General features: G+C 46.5%; 1 protein-coding gene across 1 annotated transcript in view; it reads right to left on the bottom strand.

Moving 5' to 3' along the window:
* LOC131399938 (two pore channel protein 2-like) overlaps window positions 1–19,998 on the bottom strand; it is a 43,804-nt gene extending 23,806 nt beyond the window's left edge. Inside the window, exons 1-9 of the mRNA XM_058534584.1 lie at window positions 19,827–19,998; window positions 11,954–12,042; window positions 10,823–10,937; window positions 10,006–10,134; window positions 6,148–6,264; window positions 5,933–6,051; window positions 5,632–5,733; window positions 4,181–4,307; window positions 2,232–2,433 (exon numbers count right to left, since the gene is read on the bottom strand). Coding sequence (XP_058390567.1) covers window positions 2,232–2,433; window positions 4,181–4,307; window positions 5,632–5,733; window positions 5,933–6,051; window positions 6,148–6,264; window positions 10,006–10,134; window positions 10,823–10,937; window positions 11,954–12,042; window positions 19,827–19,973 — 1,147 coding nt within the window. The 5' untranslated portion in view covers window positions 19,974–19,998. The remainder of the gene's footprint in view (window positions 1–2,231; window positions 2,434–4,180; window positions 4,308–5,631; window positions 5,734–5,932; window positions 6,052–6,147; window positions 6,265–10,005; window positions 10,135–10,822; window positions 10,938–11,953; window positions 12,043–19,826) is intronic.
* Window positions 19,999–20,458: the final 460 nt, after the last annotated feature.

Below are 20,458 nucleotides of genomic sequence, written 5' to 3'. Positions count from 1 at the left end.
TCGTACAAGTATGTCCTGGTGACCATGTGTATCTGTTCTGGATGAGCAGGAGATAACCCACGTGTAAAGGCCTCACTCAACATGTCTGACAGGCAAGGACTCCTAAAAGCCCCCATCCTTGGTTCGGAACATCTCACTTTTTAATAGCAATCCAGGAATTCACTTTACAGAAGGAATCTCAAAGAAAGTTTGTAAAACCCTAAAGATTCATCAGTGTCTTCAGAGTCCCAAACATCTAGCAGCAGCAGAGGTACTAACTCATCAAAGGAGAATTCTCAAAAACAGCAGGGCCAAATTTTGGGAACACCTGGCCTGACGTGGCCCACCACACCACCCCAGTTCTTGGAGTGGGAGATCCAGGGGGCCCAAGTCCCCACCATCTCTTTTAAGTACTGGCGTAGTGCTCCACAAAGGGTCACTGGGCCACTGCTGGCCTGTCCTCGTGTTCCCCACCCTCCATGAGATAAGTTCTGAAAATTTAGAAACTTGCAGAATAATTGACAGGATCATTTCATGTCCGTTGACTCTAATAATGAAAAATTGGGGGCCGGCCCGGTGGCGCAAGCGGTTAAGTGCGCGCTCCGCTGCGGCGGCCCGGAGTTCGCTGGTTCGGATCCTGAGCGTGCACTGACGCACCGCTTGTCAAGCCATGCTGTGGCGGCGTCCCATATAAAGTGGAGGAAGATGGGCATGGATGTTAGCCCAGGGCCAGTCTTCCTCAGCAAAAAGAGGAGGATTGGCAGATGTTAGCTCAGGGCTGATCTTCCTCACAGAAAAAAAGAAAAAAAAAATTGGGACTTGGATTTTATGTGTTATTTTTATTTCATTTTTTTGGTTATTCATTTTTGTTGTATTTTACTGAAGTATCAGTCCACGACAGGGTGGAAATTAAAAAGCTTCACTGGCACAGCTTGAGAAGCACTGTGCTCAAGGGTCCCCCATGAGGCTCCAGTCTCCCGTCCCCCACCATCAGCAGAACCCTACCCCCGACATGCTGGCTGGCACAGCAAATCACTGCCCATCCCTATGGGGGCACCAAAGCAATCTGTTCAGGGTCTGAGAAACCTGGCTCCTGACCAGACACTCAGAGCCATGCCACTGAGCTGGGTGGCTGAAGAGCTGTGCTCAGGGCTCCCTGGAGGGCTCCTGTCAAATCCTGCTGACTCAGGCAGGCAAAGGCCTCCTTCCATCATGGATCCAAAACTCTCATTGGAAGATGTTGGCACCACCCACTTAACAAAGTCTTGCTATACATTTCTCTTTTTCCCCTGGACACTGGATTGACTTCTCACGTAAGTTCCAGAGAATGAATCATTGTTGTTTCCTTCTTCTCACACATGCATGGAGTCCTTTCTAAACCTACGGCTCTGCTGGACGAGTTAAGAGTCCTTGCCTCACATAAATTTACATCCTATCAAACCTACCATTCCACTTTGGCCTGTCTCCATCCAGACTTTTCTTGAAACTGGTGAAATGAGGGTGTTCTATGGTTTGGGGCGTATTTTAGTCACCTCACATCTTTCCAAATTGCTACTTCGTCTTCACGGTCATTTTTAATGTCATGAAAATTTCCCATTAAGTGACTATCAGAATTCGGGGCAGTTTAACACAATGATAAAATGCACGGGCCCTGGAGTCAGATGGCCTGCACCACCACTTTCTAGCTGAGCGGCCTTCACAAACTATTCAACCTCTCTGAGTCTCAGTTTCCATACTGACGAATGAGGCTAACAGAACTCCCCCCACCCACCACCACGTCAGTGAGCCCGGGGGAAGATCACACGCACACAATGCATGGAAAACAATCACAGCAAGGCCTGACACATGATGAGCCTGCCACAAAAATTAATCATTATTAATAATAACTGTCAACCACTAACATACATTCTAAGTCACTTTCAACGTTTTACTTTCAAATACGGAATGCGATTTAGACGTTTATTTATACAGCTCTTTTCCATATTTTAGATGACCTCCGTAAAACAGAATCCCAGAGGGAATGACCGTGTTCCAAGGTAAGGGCTTTTGGATGGCTCATTACACGTTGACAACACGTAGCAGGACAGCCCTGTCAGAACACAGCGTGAGGACCCTAATTCCACTGTATTGTTGCATTTTTATTTGCAAAGAAAAAAATAAAAAACAGTACTGCTGTTTCACCCAACCCTTTTAGAAGCTCCCCGCTTTCGGACACGCAGGGAAGAGGAACATTCGAGGCCAAGGCTTCTTACCCACGTGCCCCTTCTGTCCCTCGTCGGAGATCCTCAAAAGGAGCTCCAGGTGGGAGCTGCTGATGTCTGGCGCCACGACCTTGGCCAGCCGCTTCCACTGGGCCTCCTCAACCACAAACTCTGTGCCCACCTTGACTTTCAGAATGTTGAAAGCCTCTATCATTTTGTGACGTTTCAGGTACACCAGTTTGCGAATCTCATTCTTTAAAAAACAGAATTGTGTTTTTTAAGAGAAAGATTCAAGAAAGCCTCGTTTCTTTACCCTAAACGTTTCAAGGTAATCAAAGAGCCAAAGAGAAGGCACTGACGGGTCTGCTAATAAGCAAGGTATATAATCCCTCCCCGGCTCCAGGTACACGTAGCTAACCCCTGTCTGCGTAGACGGAACTCATCTTACCAAGAGCCCGTGAGGGACAACCTGTGTGGTCAGAAACAGAGCAGCAGGAGGCAGACAGGACCCAACTCCACTCTGCCCAGGAGGAGGGGAGATTCCAGAAAGGAAGGAAATCAGGTGAGCTGCTGAGAGAAAGGGAGAATCAGGAGAGACAGGGAGAGATCTACCATTAAGTCAACCAAGAAAGAGAAGAGGAAGAGGAGGAATGTCGAGGAAGTGAAACTCGGCTACAAGTGGTCCGGAAAGGAGAGGTCTAGGGCAGGAAGGACAGCTGGGGCCTGCCAGGAGCTGCCATCTGGCCTGACCACAGGGAATCTTCCAGAAGGGGGGTTACAATCTGCCACCCAGTACCCACCTCTACGGCTCCCTATAAGTCTGTCACCCAATATTGTCACCACTTAATTGATTACATGGCTAGACTGTAAATTCTCAAAGGGCGGGGGCTGTATCTTAATCATCTTTGACTCCTCAGAACTTTGTACGGTGCTGGGCACACAAGGCATGTGTAAGATATGTTTGCTGACTGATCCATGTTGCAGAAAATTAATCTCTGTGGAGCTTTACCAAAAGAAACACTTCCTTGGGGGAGGGGGAGGCATAGCAACGCTTCCATCCCGCAGTCAAAGAGAAGGGAGGCACACCAGTCTCTCTGAGACAGCCTCTTTCCGCCCAGAGGCAGGAGGGCAGAAGTAGGAGGGTCTCTGGGAGACCTGGCCTTGGGGCACAGCTGAGGTGCCCACAGTGCATAGACTCCTGAGGACTTGGACAGGCCAGACACCTTCAAAGGCCAGTTTGGCCAAATCTCAGACTCAGCCCACCTGCTGCTTCTTCTCAGCTGCAAACATTTAAGTTCCCCTCTACTTTCTACTTTCCCCCTGGTGGGCAATGAAAAATTCAAATCAGAACCAAAAGGATCAAAAATCAAAAGGCCACGTCTTCCCTTAAGGAAAATCATTCTTTGATGAAAGGCTTCCCTGTGCAACCGGTTTTACAATATGAGAAAAGAGCCAACCAGAGATGTGTGCGGTGGGTGGCAGTGGAGGGCAGGCAGGTGAGGGGGCTGAGGTATCCGGCTGGATGCCGGGCTCCACACGAAGTGCTCAGAAGCCTCCACCCACCTAACACCTCCAGGAATTCTCAGACGTAAATCAAACAGGCAGGAACGAGGGCAGAAACTGTTGGCTTTAAGAAGTTTCTGCTTCTGTTGGAGGGGGAAGGGGAGGTAGGAGCTTGGAGAATGTCCCCAACTCCCAATCACACACTAAACATTTCAAGGAGCCATGAGCAATCTGACACGTTAAGAGCAAGCAGCAAAGCGAGGACCTGCCATTGCACGCGACGTTCAGACGCACCGTCAGACCACCGCAAAGACTGCTAAAGAACCACCCCGCTTAGCAAAAGACAGCAAGATGCTAGATAAGTCTTCAGAGTTTCCAAAGTAAAAAGAAAAAGGACACTTTCAAATATTTAGCACGTGCATTTGCCAGCCTCCCTGCCGCTGCACCCAGCCCAGGAGCCCGTCCCTCACCCCAGACCCCCTGCTCACGAGTGTTACCTTTAGGTGCTTCCTGTAATTGTTGTAGACCACGGCCAGAAAGACGGACATGAAGATGTAGGTGTTGATGATGACGTAGGTTATAAAGTACAGAGAATACCACCAATTGAAGTCATAGGCAGGCATCCTAGAAGGAAATAGTTATCTTTCATGGTTTTCCTATGGAAACTTTCTCTCCCTCTAAATCTACCCTATTCGGTGTGATGGGGCCTCAAAGCCACCACCATCCCTAATGCTCAACAGCTCACTCCAAACCTGCCTTCTGAAATTCTTAGTGCCTTATAGAGGTACCCACTTTCAAAGCAGGCAGGACCTTGGAGATTTCCCAATCCCATTCCTTCCCTTCACGATGAGAAAATTGAGGCCAAGAAAGGAGAGCGACTTGCCCAGAATTACAGAGGGAGTCTGAAGCATGGCTTAGGTTTACACTCAAGACTCTGCAGGTCTGCAGGGACACCAACTTCCTTGCTGGGGGCCAGATAATTTTCTATCCACATTGGGACAATGAGAACGGAAGGGGCACCATTAATAATTGCACCAGGACGGGAGGCCTAAATCAGAATGTGTGCTCACTGCACCTATAACAGAAACTGGATTTCGTACAGGAAGGGGTGTTGGGGATGCTTGGGTTGCTGGCATGGCCGGTAGCCCAGAGTCTAAAGGAGAGACCCAAGAGAACACAAGGAGGGCTAGGAACTTTACTTTGTTTACATTTTGCCAGAACTGGGCAACAAGAGTGAACAACAACCCAGAACAAGTTGATGTGATGGTCCTATACAGAACTAGATGACAGAAAACCTGCCTCTCCCCCGAAGAGCAGTATGGGATGAGATGTGGGTCAACACTTGCAGTTAGAGCTCTGTCCACACTCCAGACTCCAGGAGCTATCTACACAGTATAGCACTGTTTAATAATCTTACCTCCATGAACAAGGTAAAAATACAAAGGATGTTAGAAAAAAGACCTTCTCAGTAATCTCCAAATGTGTGGACAACTGGCATTTTGAGGGGAAGGTGACAACTACGAATCTTTACATTCCGTTCCTGTTTCGTTTAGCCAGAAAACCACATCAAGGTTAGGAGAACAAGTCACGATTCCTTTACAAAGATGGCTCACGTGTTTAAGTTCAAGACTCAAAGAAAATCCTGGAATAGAAAGTGGGCTCAAATACTTAAGAGCTGTATCCCAAGCGATGTCTCCTGTGGCTTTCGGTTTTAAAAAATTCATCTAAATTTAGTTTTAAATAGAGAAGGTAGGCTATCATCAGTGTAAAATTTTTGTTATTATTCAAAATATGGTATTCTTCAAAATTTTTACACTGAAGATGAATAAACAGAAAATCTCTTTCTTTCTGTCTCAGCCCTGTTAGCGTCAGGAGACAGCTGCTTTTAACAAAGTGAATTCTGTTATGGGAACAGCTGTCCGTGAACCTGAATTGAGGATGCACGTACATGACATCGGGGCTGTTAGCGGTCGTGACCAGCACGTAGAGCTCAAACGCTATCTCCAGGATGTTCGTGAAGTACGGCGATCCTTCCACTGTTTTAAGACCCCTGAAGAGGAACCAAAACACAAAGTGAAAAACCCACACACATAAATGGAGTTGTGGGTTCTGATACACTTTTCCCTTCCAAGAGCACTCCCAGAGTTTGAACGAGGACTATGGCATCTGGTGACAGATTCTGCCACCAACAGGCTGAACCCAAACTCGGGAGAATTCACAGGCAGAAACTTCCAGAGCAGCGTGCTCACCTATCCCCAAAAAGCTTCAAGGCCATGAGGGAGAACATGAGCACACTGAACATAAACAAGAGAAACACGTAGAGGATATCAGGCAGAGTGTTCCGGATGCTTCGGAAAGCCCTGCGGATCTGTGAAGACAAAATTTAATTTCATTAACAAGAAATCAGCTAATTTTCTGCAAAAATAGAAATCAAGCCCTTGTGTATCCTAAAGTATATCCTTACCTGACGACTTTCGGGAAAGTTAATTAGGAAGACTGGCCTTAAGACCCTTGACCATCGGACGCTGTGGATGTTAACAGCTTCCAGGGACCCATAGATAATCAGGTCAATCAAGGTCAGCTGTGAGAGACACGGGACAGAGATGTCAGGACCATGCTGCTGGAGGACAGAGGAAGTCATGGCGTGGATGCCTGTTCACTGACCCGGGAGGGGGTGTCACAATATGTTGTGTACAAAAGCAAGTTTCATAAACAGCATAATTCCAGTTTTGTAATATGACATTAATAGCAGCTGTCATTTGTGTGTTTACTATGTGCCATGGAGCATAAAAAGCACCTTCCATAATTATTCTATGTTATCCTCACCGCATTCCTAAGGTGGGCACTATTGCTGGATGGAGACGCTTGAAGCACAGAGAGGGTGAGCATGTGGCCCCATCACACAGCTAATAAGGAGCAGAACTGAGACTGGAACCCAGGCAGTCTGATGTCACAGCCTTGCAGTTTAGCCACATGGCTACATGCTCCCACGCTACATCCTACTTAACTTTAACTTTTCTTTAATTTGACATATAAAAGAGAGGTTGTCTAGCCTAGTAACAGAGGGAAGAATATCAGGAATATAGAAAATTCTTATTGATCCTTATTAATGTCAGGTTTGTGATCATCTGAGGACAGTGCAAAAGAAGAACCCAGTGTATTCTAGAAAAATCTAAGTAAAAAAGAATAGTCTACCTTCATCAGAAATGTGAATTTGGTCCCTTTGGTGGCAAGGTGCAGAGGATCCAGTGAGATCCAACACAAGAGGAGAGATGGGACACAGACAGAGAAGGAGGCTGGTGCTGGCTGCTGTGCTGGGTGCCCCCTGGAGGGAACCAGCATGGCCGTCCCAGGGGAGCAGGGACGGGCAGATCACCAAGGTTAGGATGTTTGAGGAGGCTTCATGGAGGAGGCGCTCCGTGATGTAATCTTAAAGCAAAGACAGAGCTTTGAAAGGATAAAACCCAGTAAGGTCAAGAGCCCAGGCAGGAAGGCGGAGTAGAGGGAGCCTAGGGGAGGAACTGTCGGGCACGTCTGGGAAGCAGAGGGTCCTGGGGGTGTGGGCAGGGGGGGCAGGAAGTGACAAAGACTGATGGCAGGTGGCTTTGAGGGCCAGGCTAAAAAGGTAAGTCTTATTCCCAGGGTCTGGGAACCCGGGAAGTCTTTCAAACAAGGGTGATGGGAGAAAAGGAGTGAGACCCCCAGGTAATAGATGCTGGACAGACTTGAATGGGGCAAAAGCGTGTCCTCATTCACCTCACTCTGTATGCGTTTTCAGAGTGCCTCTCGTGTGCAGGGTGATGTTCTAGCTCTGGAGAGAGCAAAGGGCTAGACGGAGAGTGCCCTCACGGAGCGCGTGTTCCAGCAGGAAAGAGCAGTGCCGTTGATAAACACACTCTGCAGCAGGTGGCGGGACGTGCTGCGAGAAAACCCAGGCGAGGCAAAGGGCTGAGGGCGCAGGGAGAAGGGGAGGGTGCTCTGAGGAGGTGGCCCAGGGAGGGGAGGCCATGCAGAAGTGGGAGGGGAGGGTACAAAGGCTGAAGCAGCCCCTCCGTGGAGAGGGCAGGAGAGAGGGAGGGTGGGAAGAGGTGAGAGTGGGCAGTAACTGGAGAGACAGAGAGCCTTGGCCACGACAAGGACTTTGACTTTTCTCTGCCATGAGATGGAAAGCCGTAGGGTGATGTGAAGCAAGGGAGCACAGCGACCTGACTTTTAAAAGCGCCTGCATGCCTATGTATTCTAGGCGCCATGCTGGGAGTTTTAGGAGACAAAGAGGTACACGGACCCTGGCGTAGTGGGGGCCATGCGGCAGAAAGGGTCATGAAGGAAGGCCACACCTCTGGGTGGAGAAGAGCAGGGGTGCCTTTTCCATTTTATCTGCTCTATATTGTTTGGATTTCTCTTTCTTCCAAAAATAACCTCCCTCCTCTTTTCTTTTTTACAGTTTTCCCACCGACTCATCCTCCACCTTCCCGTGTCAGGCAACATCTCAGGCAGCATCGTGTTATGGACTGAACCCAACTTGGGGTCACAGGTACCATCCCAGATGGAGTGTGCTCGTATTACATTTTTAATAACAGAAAGTGAAGATATTCCTAAAACTAAGAAAAGTATAGATAGTTGGTCTGCATATTCTGAGGGTTCAGCAGATGTGTGAAGGGAAGGCAAAACAGACCTTTAGAGAAAGGGCAAGAAAAGACAGCGGGCATTCTAGGCAAGAGCAATAGAGCAAGGGGAGAAAGAGCGAGTGGTGCGTGTGGGACAGCAGGCAGCTTGGCCGGCTGGAGTGCAGGGGGCCGTGTGAAAGACGTTTGCAGGACTGGTGGTGCAGAGTGCTCAAGTCTGCAGAGCTTATACACATATTTGCGCAAGGGAAGGAAGAGACCTGAGGTGTGCTTCCGGAGAATTAATCCAGCAGCGGCATCTAACATGCATGTACCAGGGATCTGAGGTTAAGGTGACCATGGCAGTTCCCGAGAGGGGTGACAGAGGCCTGGACTACGTCGTGAGAAAGGATGGCGTGCAGCAGAGGGACGATGTGCAGCCACATCAGAGACCTCTGCAACGGTCCAAGTAGGGAGAATGGGAAACAGTGCACGAGGCATCCTGAGGGGGGCTCAGGGAGGCCGGGTGTGAGACAGAAGAGAGGGCATCTTGACTACGAGGACTTGGACCTGGATGATAGGAAATAAAGAATCATAGACAATGGGAGGGAGAACAGCTAGGGGAGACGAGGGGAAGAAGAGGATGGGTTTGGTCCTACTGTGTTTGAGGTGAAACACTGATGTGGAAACCACTAGCAAACAGTTGGCCCCAGAAGAAAGAAACTGAGAGCGGAAACCAGTATCAGCTACGGCATGGGGACGCCTCCCACCAAGTGTTCATGGAAGCTCTGAGAATGGATGGCTCAGAGGTGAGGAGACTGAGCCTACGGTTAATTGGAAAGAACCACGGTTTAGGCATGTTGGCTGCTGTGCTGATAGGCTGATTATAAAGTACCCTTATCTAATCACGGACGTGGCCTCTCTGCTCATTACAGCAGCCTTTCAGAATGCATTACCCTGCATCACTTTCATAACTGCTTAGCATATATCCTTCCAGATTTTTTTATAAATGTATAACATTCTTTAAAAGACACATATGTTCCTCTAACACTATTTTAAGGGGCTGTGTGGATGTGCCACATTTTATTTAACACACGTCTACTCTCAGGAAATCCAGTTGTTTCCAATTTTTCAATATTATGAACAGCTCAGCCATGACCAATCTTGTGGCTAAATCTTTGAACAGGCCCTTCTTTCCTAAAGATCACTTCCCAGGAATGGAAATGTGCAAGCATATGCACATTTAAGACTTTTGAAAGGAATCGCCAAACAGCCTTCCAGAAAGAGAGCTTATTCGTCCCTCCAGCAGGGTATAGGGGGTTCTGTTTTCTCTCAATCTTGCCAACATTGTTTTATAGGCACACATGGTATTTTATTGTTGTTTTAATATATATCCTTAATTAGTGAAGTTAAACATTTTTTCCTATCTGCCATTATTTATTTCTTCTCTTATGAGATGCCATCACCTATTTTCAGCACTCTTGGAGTTTCTGTCTTTTTTTTTCTTTACTTTGAAAGTGCTCTTGATAGGTTGGAATATTCCCACTGTCATATTTTGCCCTTTTGGATCTTCAGTTGTGGTTTGCCTGCACTAATGGTGTTTTCTGTGCCAAAGTCTGCCACTGTTGTTTTAACAAAGTCAAATCTATCAAGTCCTTTCTCTTCATAGTTTCTGCCTTTGACCACAAACTCTTAAAGGCACTGTAATGAGCACTCACCACTATCGTTACCACGATGCAGATGTTTTTTGTATCCTTCCAGAAAACCACTTGAGGAGTGACTTTCGCAAAATGTACAAGTCTCCCAAAGAATGCGGTCAGGCAGAGTACTTCTGCTATCGAGGTAGCCTGCACACAGAAAACAGAGACCGAGCACAGCGCCCGGCCATGTGGAGGCTCAGCTTTAGTTCTCTGGTACCCCTCCGATGCCACCTTGATGCCACCCTCTGAGAATCAGCAACGTCCCTTAATTTTACTGAAAGTGGCAGTAAAATTCTTTGCTGGTTGGAATGGTTTCTTCGTCTTAAAAGGAAACCTGCCCTTGAGCCATGAATTCCATGAGCCAGCTGGCAGGGCTTCCTGGGAGGGGCTGCATCAGCAGACAGAGGACCCAGAGGGCATGTCCCCAGAAAAGGAGAGGTTAGGGATGGCAGCTACTAGGCACCAACAGATACTCATAAATAAATAAATACTCAGATTGATGACTACGAAAAAAGCTGGAAATGTGGCAAGTACAAGTCATATATTACACTATGACACTGTCTACTTGGCACTAAATAAATATGCTTTTAAAACATCGTTTTTCTATCCGACTTATCCTCGTATGCACAGAAGACCAAAAACTTCCACTCCATTTAAAATGCCTTATGATTAAAGTATCAGCTCAGGACATAGGCAGAATTCTGCCAATTCCCAGCAATAAAAATAAAACCAAATTCAAATTAATTGAAATTTGAGATAAGAAAAAAAAAGAAGAGGCATGGGCCCCAACCCATCTATGACAGAGTCAGTTGGCCATTTTGTTTTGAAGGCTCACCAAGAAAGGCAGTGGAAACAATGCGGGTTCCTCGAACAGGGCGAGAGAAAGATCTACACAAATGAAGAAGTAGGTGGCTACTTGCATGGTCCAGTGGTTATAAAAATAGTAAAATCTGAAGAGGAAAAAATAAAGGCGGTTATACACAAGGAGCAGGAGGTAAACAGCACTCAAACTTCCCATTACAAGACTGATGGTAGGGAAAATACCAAGTGATGGCTCTGGCCACACTTCCCTTAAATTCTAGGGAGCAAGGGTCAGCATTTAATTGGGCACATGCTACAAAATGCTAACAGAAAAAAATCAAGAATATTATCATATCTCAAAGCGCATTCTCTTAATAGTTTCAAGCTAGGATTAGTTCCCTCCTCGTGGGGTGGTTGTGATGGTAATAAGAGAGTGCTTTTAAAGGATTTTGAACAGTGACTGATGCCGAGGAAACCCTCAGTTAAAGTGACCTATTATTATGTGGTATGGTAGTCTGACTGACTTATAATGTGCACCACCCCATCTTGACATGGTGGACGCAGGAGATCTCGCCGTCACGTGGTTCTCTTCCTGTTGGGGGGACAGTGTCCCAACCTGCTCAACAGCATCCAGGGACGAAGCATTCACTGCTTTTGGAGGCACTGATACTCAGCCCTGATAATAAAAAATGTTTTTCCCTTATTCTGAGCCAAATCCTTGGTCTTAGTTCAACTCTTAGGGAGTGAGAGAGAAAAAGCTCAATTCTCATGAAAAGAACTAACGTACAGATTGCATCCAAAGGCAACAGAAAGGAAAAAGAAAAAGTCTTTTCACTTAGGCAGCTCTAAGAGGACAACTAGAGGAGGAAAAGATGATGACACGTTTTTGGCTTGGATGCTGTCTCTCCTGTCCGGGTGTTATCCATTTACTCATGTATCTGTCCTTAACACAAGTATTGAATGCTTCCCCATCTGTGAGGCACCAAGCTCTTACAACTTAAAAAAAAAAAAAAAGCATTGGATTTTCTCCAAATCTATGTGCCGTACCCTCTATACTTCTCAACATATTTGTGGAAACAGTGTCTTCAGTGTGGGTTCAACTTCAAGAGTATTAAGTGCTAAAGGACAGGTGGTTTTATACGTGACAGTTTAACACTTCCATTACCTGATGGCCTGAGGGGATGTCTCAAATGGAACATTCCTGTTGTACTGGGCATCAGAAACATAGGCAGCCGCCAGGAGAAGGTCCTGTTCCTCCACGGGAGAAAGTAATGGAGCACAATAATCAGAGCAGGAAAGGACACTTTTCTTTTTCGTTTATAACTATCTATTAAGTATAAAAGGAAACTCCCTTCACCTCTCCCCCCAACCCCACTCTCCCCAGAAGCAACCAACATTAACAGTACTGTCTGTACACCTCCAGATGTTTTCCTGGGCACTGAGAACCCTATAGAGGGGCCGAGACACAGGCACACTGAACTTTCTTGAATTCAAATATAGGCTCTCAGAGGAAGAAATGAAAACAAAAAAGCATCGAATAGTATATGTACATGTACGTCAATGGTATATTTATACATACATATATAGGGTTACATAAGCAAATATATATATTTGTATTTATATACACACACACAAATATATAAACACAAAATTATATTTAGGCTACTTGATCGGTGGTTAGGGGGTTTTTCAAGGGTCATTTTGACAAGTAAATTATTTCCTTTCTTGATGACTTTTGAACCTAACTCCTTTTCAAGAAATGACCCCACTCTATACATACACATAATTTAAAAATAATAAAATTGTTTTCATATGATACAAAGCTTACTTTTTTCACTCAATATATTCTGGACATTTTTTTTTTCATAACGATATATACAGACCTACCTCATTCTTTTTACAAATGCCTCTTCCTTTAGGAAGTTTCCTTTTTTGAATACAATTACATTGAGTATTTTTTTACTATATATTATACACATACGCAACATGCACACACATCGTGGTGTCGTATGAGGGTTTCTGTAGGATGGAGCATAACTTCTGGAAGAAAGGTATGTGCATTTCCTATTTTGATAGGTACTATCAAACTGCCTCCCCAAAAGTTATGCCTCAAAATAGCACAGAAGCATACGTTTTCCTGCTTCTCACCAACATTAATACGATTTAAAAAGGTTGATAATATCCAATCAGCTAAAAGGGCATCTTGAGATTTTAGTTGACATTTCCCCAGGACCAGTATGGCTGGTCCCCATTTGAGATGACTCACACTTCTCATTCTGTATAAATGAGATGAAGAACACATATAAACAGACCAGCTATTTATACTTTTCTATGTACTTCAGAAAGAAAAATAACCTGATTATTCAATTGATTACCTGAGTTACCTCTTCAAAACAGAGGACATCTTCCTGCCTGGATTGGAATGGAAATCTCTTACTGGTCAAGCAAGTGAATTTTGAAAATGCACGAAGTATTCAGAGAGGTCAAAAAGATTCTGAACTTTATATTTAATCTTCACATCAAACATCCACAGTAGAGATTTGTAGACATGGTAGGACTGTGTTTCCTAAATTTATTTCATATTGCAACACTCTTAAACACAAACATTAGTTATTAAGATAAGTCCTTTTATGGACATTTCACCAAAGAAGATATATGGATGGCAAATAAGCACATGACAAGACGCTCAACATTGTTAGTCACTGGGGAAATGCAAATTTAAAGCACAATGAGATACCACTACATAGTTACTATAATGGCTAAAACTAGAGACTGACCATACCAAGTGTTGACAAGGATGTGGAGCAACTGGAATTCTCATACATTGTGGGTAGGGATGGAAAATGGTACACCTACTTTGAAAAACAGTTTGGTAATTTCTTGGCCATTCCACTCCTAAGTATTTACCAAAGAGAAAGAAAGAGTATGTCTACATAAAGACTTGTACAACCAACCCAAGAATGTGGCTTACGTTAGACATGCCATTCCAAAATTGCCCTTGTATACAAATATTCACAGCAGCTTAATAGCCAAAAACTGGAAACAACCAAAATGTCCACAAGCAGGTGACTGGATAAACAAAATGTGATATATCTAAATCATGGAATACTACTCAGCAATAAAAAGGGATGAATGACTGATAAACATAACAAAATGGATGAATCTCAAAATAATTGTGCTGAGTGAAAGAAGCCAACCCTTCCCCCCACGAAGAGTACCTACTATATGATTCCATCTATATAAAGCTCTAGAAAATGCAAACTAATTTATGGTGACAGAAACCAGACCAGTTGCCTGTGGGGACAGGGGAAAGGTGGGATGGAGAGAGGGATGGATTACAAACAGGCATGAGGAGACTGTGGGTGATGATGGACATGTGCATTACCTTGAATGTGGTGTTAATATCACAGTGTATTCATATACCAAGACTCATCAAATGGTACGCTTTAAATAAGTATAGTTTGGTGTATATCAACTATAGCTCAATAAAGCTGCTAAAAATTGCCCAAAAAGAAATAAAAATGTTTAGATTTAAAATCGATGTAGAATAATAATCTCACAGATGAACTAACTGCTCTAAGAACCCAATACCTTTTGAGTTGCATGCAATCTCAGGGCTGGTATGGCAGTTCTTAAAGGCAGGTTAATAAAACCTAAGGAGCACCACATAAATGTGTTAAACACTTATCACACATTTTTTTATTTAAAAATTATTTTAGTAGACAATCTATTATTACTGAATATTTTTCCATTGAACATGTGGAACATTGAGGGACACTAGAGTTCCCCAAGATATGCTTAGAAATCTGTTTTAGGTAGAAAATGCCTAGCATTAACAAGAGTTGATTTTTTTCTTTTTTTAAGTGTCTGCTTGTCTATTCTTTTTTTTGGTTGTTGTTGTTGTGAGGAAGATCAGCCCTGAGCTAACACCCATGCTAATCCTCCTATTTTTTTTGCTGAGGAAGACCGGCTCTGAGCTAACATCTATTGCCAATCCTCCTCCTTTTTTTCCCCCAAAGCCCCAGTAGATAGTTGTATGTCTTAGTTGCACATCCTTCTAGTTGCTGTATGTGGGACGCGGCCTCAGCATGGCCGGAGAAGTGGTGCGTCGGTGCGCCCCGGGGATCCGAACCCCAGCTACCAGTAGCGGAGCGCGCGCATTTAACTGCTAGGCCACGGGGCCGGCCCCAAGGGTTGATTTTTTTTAATGAACACACACTAATTTGAAGAAAGTTCCATTAAGCCTCAAAAAGATCATACTGGGACAGCAAAGAATTCTGATATTAAGGCTTTTAAAAAATATAGTTAAAACAAAATCTCTTAAAGTCACTACCATTCCCAAATTAAAAAGACGATGCTACTAACATCCTTCCAGTCCCAGTAGAACAGTTTGTCCACAAACATGAGCAGTTTGACAAGCATGGACTTGAGGTCATTCATACACCCTCTAGATGGAGAATGGAAAAAAACGTTCCGCAGCAATTCCTCAGGCAGCCAGGCCCTTGGGGTTACTTCCATCAGTCATCACCCAGACTCCCAACATCGAATGATACAGGCACCACGGCACCCCTCCCACGCCCGCCCCTTGCCAGCCGAACTCGTGTCTGGTATGTTTAAATACGCCGACACTTTCATAATAGCCAGTTTACCTTTACGTTAATGTTTCAAAGCTTTCCCATTCTGAACAACTATCACATTTCTGACATCTCTCTCCTTTTCAAGTCTCATCAGCTCTCTGTCTTCTCATCCTCCTTCTCTTCCCTCCCTCCATCCCATTTGTGTGCAACTAAGTCTTTTGCCCATTTCCGCTTGGGAGGAAGCACTCTCAACAGGCAGACTTATTGTCACGAGCATTCTCACTCGTATTAAGGCCATTTGTATCTTCCCACAAAACAAACTGTTTCCATCCAACCCAAGAATGTGGCTTATGTTAGACATGCTGTTCCCAAACTGCACATACTTTTCAAGTGTACGTGGGAACCACTGCCCATATCTACCACGAAAATGGCAAAGACCAAATAGCAGACGTTCCCCCAGATGCAGCTTCTATGTTGCTTCCTGCCTCAAAGCAGCAGCCCAGCCTGCGGGCGGCACTGGTGACTGCCAGGGCAGTAGTGCTCAACTCCCACGCACGTTACAATCACCTTCAGGCTTCTGCTTTTAAAGATCCCTCTGCCCAGACCAACTGCACCAGAATCGCTGGGAGGTGGGAGCCCGGAGGGAATTTTCAAAGCTCCCAGGTGATTCCAACGTGCAGTCAAGACTGAAAAATACTGGTCTAAACATGGCCATTTCACTTCTGCTTCTCGTTAGGTTTTGCTTTTTCACTGTGACAACAATCGACTGCTCTTGATTTTCTTTTTCTCCTCTTTTCATAGCTGTGACATTTCCTTTCCTCTCCCCAAGATTTAAAATTGTATTTAAGATTTTTGTCTTTTCTCCTCCCGTCCTCCCAACTTTGCAAGACTTCATTCCGAGGAAGGTGAATAACTTAGAATCCCTTAGGGAGAGAGGGAGGGTCCGGTGCAGGAGCGGGGGAAAGATTGATTCCAGAAGCTCTCAGTGGAGAGCAAGGAAGTTCCTTCCCTAAGCCCCCAGTGCAGGAATAAACAACTGTAAGCTCCAGACACTTCTGAGGCAGTCAACAGGGACTTTGACAAAACAGAGTTGTTGATAGAAGTACTTTGAAAAAAGCCATTATGTCTTGTTTAGATATATAAGAAAATTAACATAGCTAACCCTAACTTAAGGTAAAGAGAAGTTACCATATATTTTAAGTTAAATTCTTCCCCATTTCAGTTTTTCCCCTCTGTCACTACAAACACTATATCCTCTATCTGTCTCTCTTTGCTTCCCTTCCTTCCTCCCATAGGTTATGGGCACACTCATGCCCAGAATAGAGTAGATCATTGTTTTCCCATGCAACCCCCATTCAAATGCTTCAAGTGACTTCTCTTTGAGTGCCCACAGAATCTAATGTACAGCCCCTGGCTTAGCATTTAGGGGCTCCACAATCTCCCGTCTCTCTCTCCAACTTTGTCTCCCTCACTTGCCCTACAGGAACTTCCTTCTTTGGCCAAAACTGGTGGACTCATTGTCCACTGTCCCACCCCCAGCCCCACTTCCATGCCTGATCTCATGCTCACCCAGAACCAGGAGTATCCTTTCCACTCTCCTTCATTGGGGACCCGTCTCAAATTTCACTTTCTCCTTGAAGACCGGCAATACCAACAGCCTCCATTTCCACATGGAAAGACTGCCACAAGAAGTTGGGGCTGGGAAGTATATTGTGGGCATTCCGTATAAAGGAACAGCGGATAAGGGTAAGGTGGGACACAGCAGCTGGGGCAAGAAGGGTGAGAGATTAGATGGCAATTCAGTGTCAGTATAAACACCCATGTCCCTCTGTGCAGAAAGACCAGCAACCTACAGGCCAAGTGCAGCCTACAGATGTGTTTTGTTTGGCCCAGAGAGTGCTTTACGGATGCTGGCTACTAATTCAAATTTTCTAAAAGCTGGAACTTACACAAAAATTTGAACTTCTAGTTTCCCCTTAAGAGATCATAACATCTGGCAACGCTGGGCTGTATTTCAGTAACCTTTTGCTGCCCACCCCGATACTCTGTCACCTGAACAAATACTTATTATTTTCCCAAATTCTGTGGGTCAGCCAGGCAGTCCTTCTGGTCTGGGCCAACTGAGCTGATCTCTATGGTCATGTGGGGCTGGATGGTCCAGAGTAGCCACACTCACATGTCTTGGCCACGTGCGTCACGCAGCAGGCTAGCCAGGGGTCTTTGACATGGTGGTGGTCAAAGGGTTCCAAGAGCATCAGGAGAGCAAGCACTGATGCTCAAGTATTTTTCATACCTCTGCTTGTGTCACATCTGCTAATGTCCCATTGGCCCAAGGAAGTCTCAAGGTCAATGGTCTCAAGGGCTGGAGAAATTGGCTCTACCTCCTGATGTAAGGAGTTGCAAAGACACATTGCAAAGGGAGAATGTATCCAGGGATGGCAGAATTTGTAGACATTTTGCAATCTATGATAGCCTGCATGGCCACAACCAGCTGGAGGTGGGTAGCTGTGGTCTTCTTTGGACAGGGGGCATGCCCTCCAGGTCACCACAAACCCCACTCCCCTCCCTAACTGAATCATTCCCACCTAGTTCACTGGTTTTCTTTTTTTTTTTGAGGAGATCAGCCCTGTGCTAACATCTGCCAATCCTCCTATTTTTTTTTTTTGCTGAGGAAGACTGGCCCTGGGCTAACATCCGTGCCCATCTTCCTCCACTTTATGTGGGACGCCGCCACAGCATGGCTTGCCAAGCAGTGCGTCGGTGCACGCCCGGGATCCTAACTGACCAACCCCAGGCCGCTGCAGCATTTAACCGCTTGTGCCACCGGGCTGGGCCCCTAGTTCACTGGTTTTATGTTGCTCCCTGGTCCTTTAGGCGTTTCAGCTTGTGACCACCTAATTTAACTAACACTCTCCCAAGCCCTCCTGGTCACTGTTATTTTCTTCCTGCAAAGAACTTTTCTGCAAATCACTGTAAGAGCCTGAAGACAGGGTAATCCAAGACCTGATGAACAGGTTTAAGAATAAAAACATTCAAAAAGAAGCACATAAAGTATCAAGAGGTGATCACATAAAGTCACAAAGAAACAGCATAGAACACAAGCTCTCAGCCCTGGCTGCACTTTCCAATCACTCCGTAGCTTTAAAGTCACTGTTACCTAGACCAATTAAGTCAGAATCTCAGGAGTAGGGCCTGAACCCAGACATATTTCTAAAGCTCTCCAGCTAATTCTAACCAACAGTAAGGTTGAGCATCTCTAGCACTGGGTTGTTCCTATTTCAAAGCTGAAAGTGTTGGTAAATACACCAGAGGAGTGCATGGCCATCTTAGCAGCTGCCAGCAGAAACTACGGGCAGAAAAGGATTTTAGAAAACTACTTCAAAGGAGAGGGTGGAAATACATTTCAGGTGACTAGACAGTTTCTTGCTAAGTGAGCCAAAACTAACTTTTAAACAGGTTAATCAGCTCATAGTGGCCAACGAGGCCGAGGTCAGAGCCTGGGAGGGAAGGAGATCCAGGAGTGGCTCTGGTTTAACGACCCAGCCACCACTGTTTCTCAGACTGCTGGTGCCGGGCTCCTCACCTTTTACGCCTGCTCCCCTGGGGAGGTCTTTGGAAGGCGCAGAGACATAAATAAATATCTGACTCCTACAGGCAGGCATTAAGCCAAAGACTCACACAGGACTCCGCCAGGACTCCCAGCTGCTTTCAGTCTCCCTTGCATTTCTTGAGGTCTCAAATTATTAGTTCTATACATTCTTCTCTAATTTAGACAAAGAAGCATTAAGTACACAGAGGGAGGACATCGACAGTCTCAAGATAAAAAGATTTTCTTTGCACAGAAGACTCCGGCAATCACAGGCCCATCGCTTTGCAGACTGAGGGGAACAAGACCCGGCTTGGGTCAGAGCTGGGGACCAAGAATCCTTCCCCGCCTCTTTCTCCTTGACCTGCTCTCCTCTCCCTGTTCCCTTAAGGGATAGGGGACTTTCTCTTAAGGGACAGGTAGAATCCATCTGTTGGAAGGGACCAAACGCCTTCGGGAGACCGGCAGGCCAGAGAGGGGGGCCAATGCACCAGCCAGGGCTTTTAAACCTCACACACAAACCTGCCCTGTGGACCCTCTTAAGCAGGCTACAGGAGTGCACTGAGAAGAGGCAGGGGCCACTCAGCAGCCACTGGGAGCTGAAGGGGCCACCTCACCTTTCACCTCCCACACTCTTGCACAACTGAAAGGACACGGAGCACACATGAATGGACTGGGAGAGGCTGGAAGCCCGGCTGTCAACACCCTGTGCCAGGCATTGTGCTCTGGGCCTGACCGACTTGCTCTTCATGACTCCTCCGAGGGGGGTGTGATTTACCATCCCCCCCTTCTAGAGGGGGAAACCAGAGGCTTGACGACGTGACGAGCCCCAGCATCCCGGCTACGAGTTCCTGAATCAGAGCCGGGGCTCCTACTACTGGAGCCCTGTCTCCTTCTCCACTCTCGGAGTTCTTGTCCAGCGAAAGGAAACAGCCCAAGAGGGACTGCTTGGAAGCTCCAACTCTTGCAAAGACGCTCAGGCTGTCGGAGCGAAAACAGAGCTGAACGGCTGTGCAGCGCATCTGCTTCGTCCCGCGGGCCTCGGGAGAGCCAGCGCCGCCTCAGCACTCCCGGACCCACATCCTGCATCCTCCTTCCCGGGCGTTTCCCTGCAGTGGGACCCTCGGCTGTTTTCCTGCCGCCATGGATCGCAGTGCGGCGTGCACGGGCCACCCGGACCGGGGGGCGCACGGGGGCGCGCCACATTGGGGCTAGACCCCCAACACCGAGCCCGGGCGCCGATCCCAGCTCGGGCCCCCTGACAGCTCCCCTACGACTCCCACTTGCGGGGCTGCGTGCGGCCGGGGGAGCCGATGCGCTCCAGCCAGCTGTGCGCTTCCCGCACGCAGAGGACCCAGAAGACGCAAGAAGCCAGGGCGGAGGGACTCCTCGCCCGCTTCCCCACACGGGGCCATCATTGCCCGCAGCGGGCGCTGGCTTCTCGTGGGTTCGCTTTCCACCGAGGAGCCCCGAGGGCGGCCGGCGCCGGGAGGGACACCTCGGGCCG

Source organism: Diceros bicornis, chromosome 40 (assembly GCF_020826845.1).
Source record: "Diceros bicornis minor isolate mBicDic1 chromosome 40, mDicBic1.mat.cur, whole genome shotgun sequence".
In the NCBI taxonomy this organism is placed as follows: Eukaryota; Metazoa; Chordata; class Mammalia; order Perissodactyla; family Rhinocerotidae; genus Diceros; species Diceros bicornis.
Note: the sequence above shows the minus strand (reverse complement) of the source record. Positions and strands in the feature narration are given on the sequence as shown.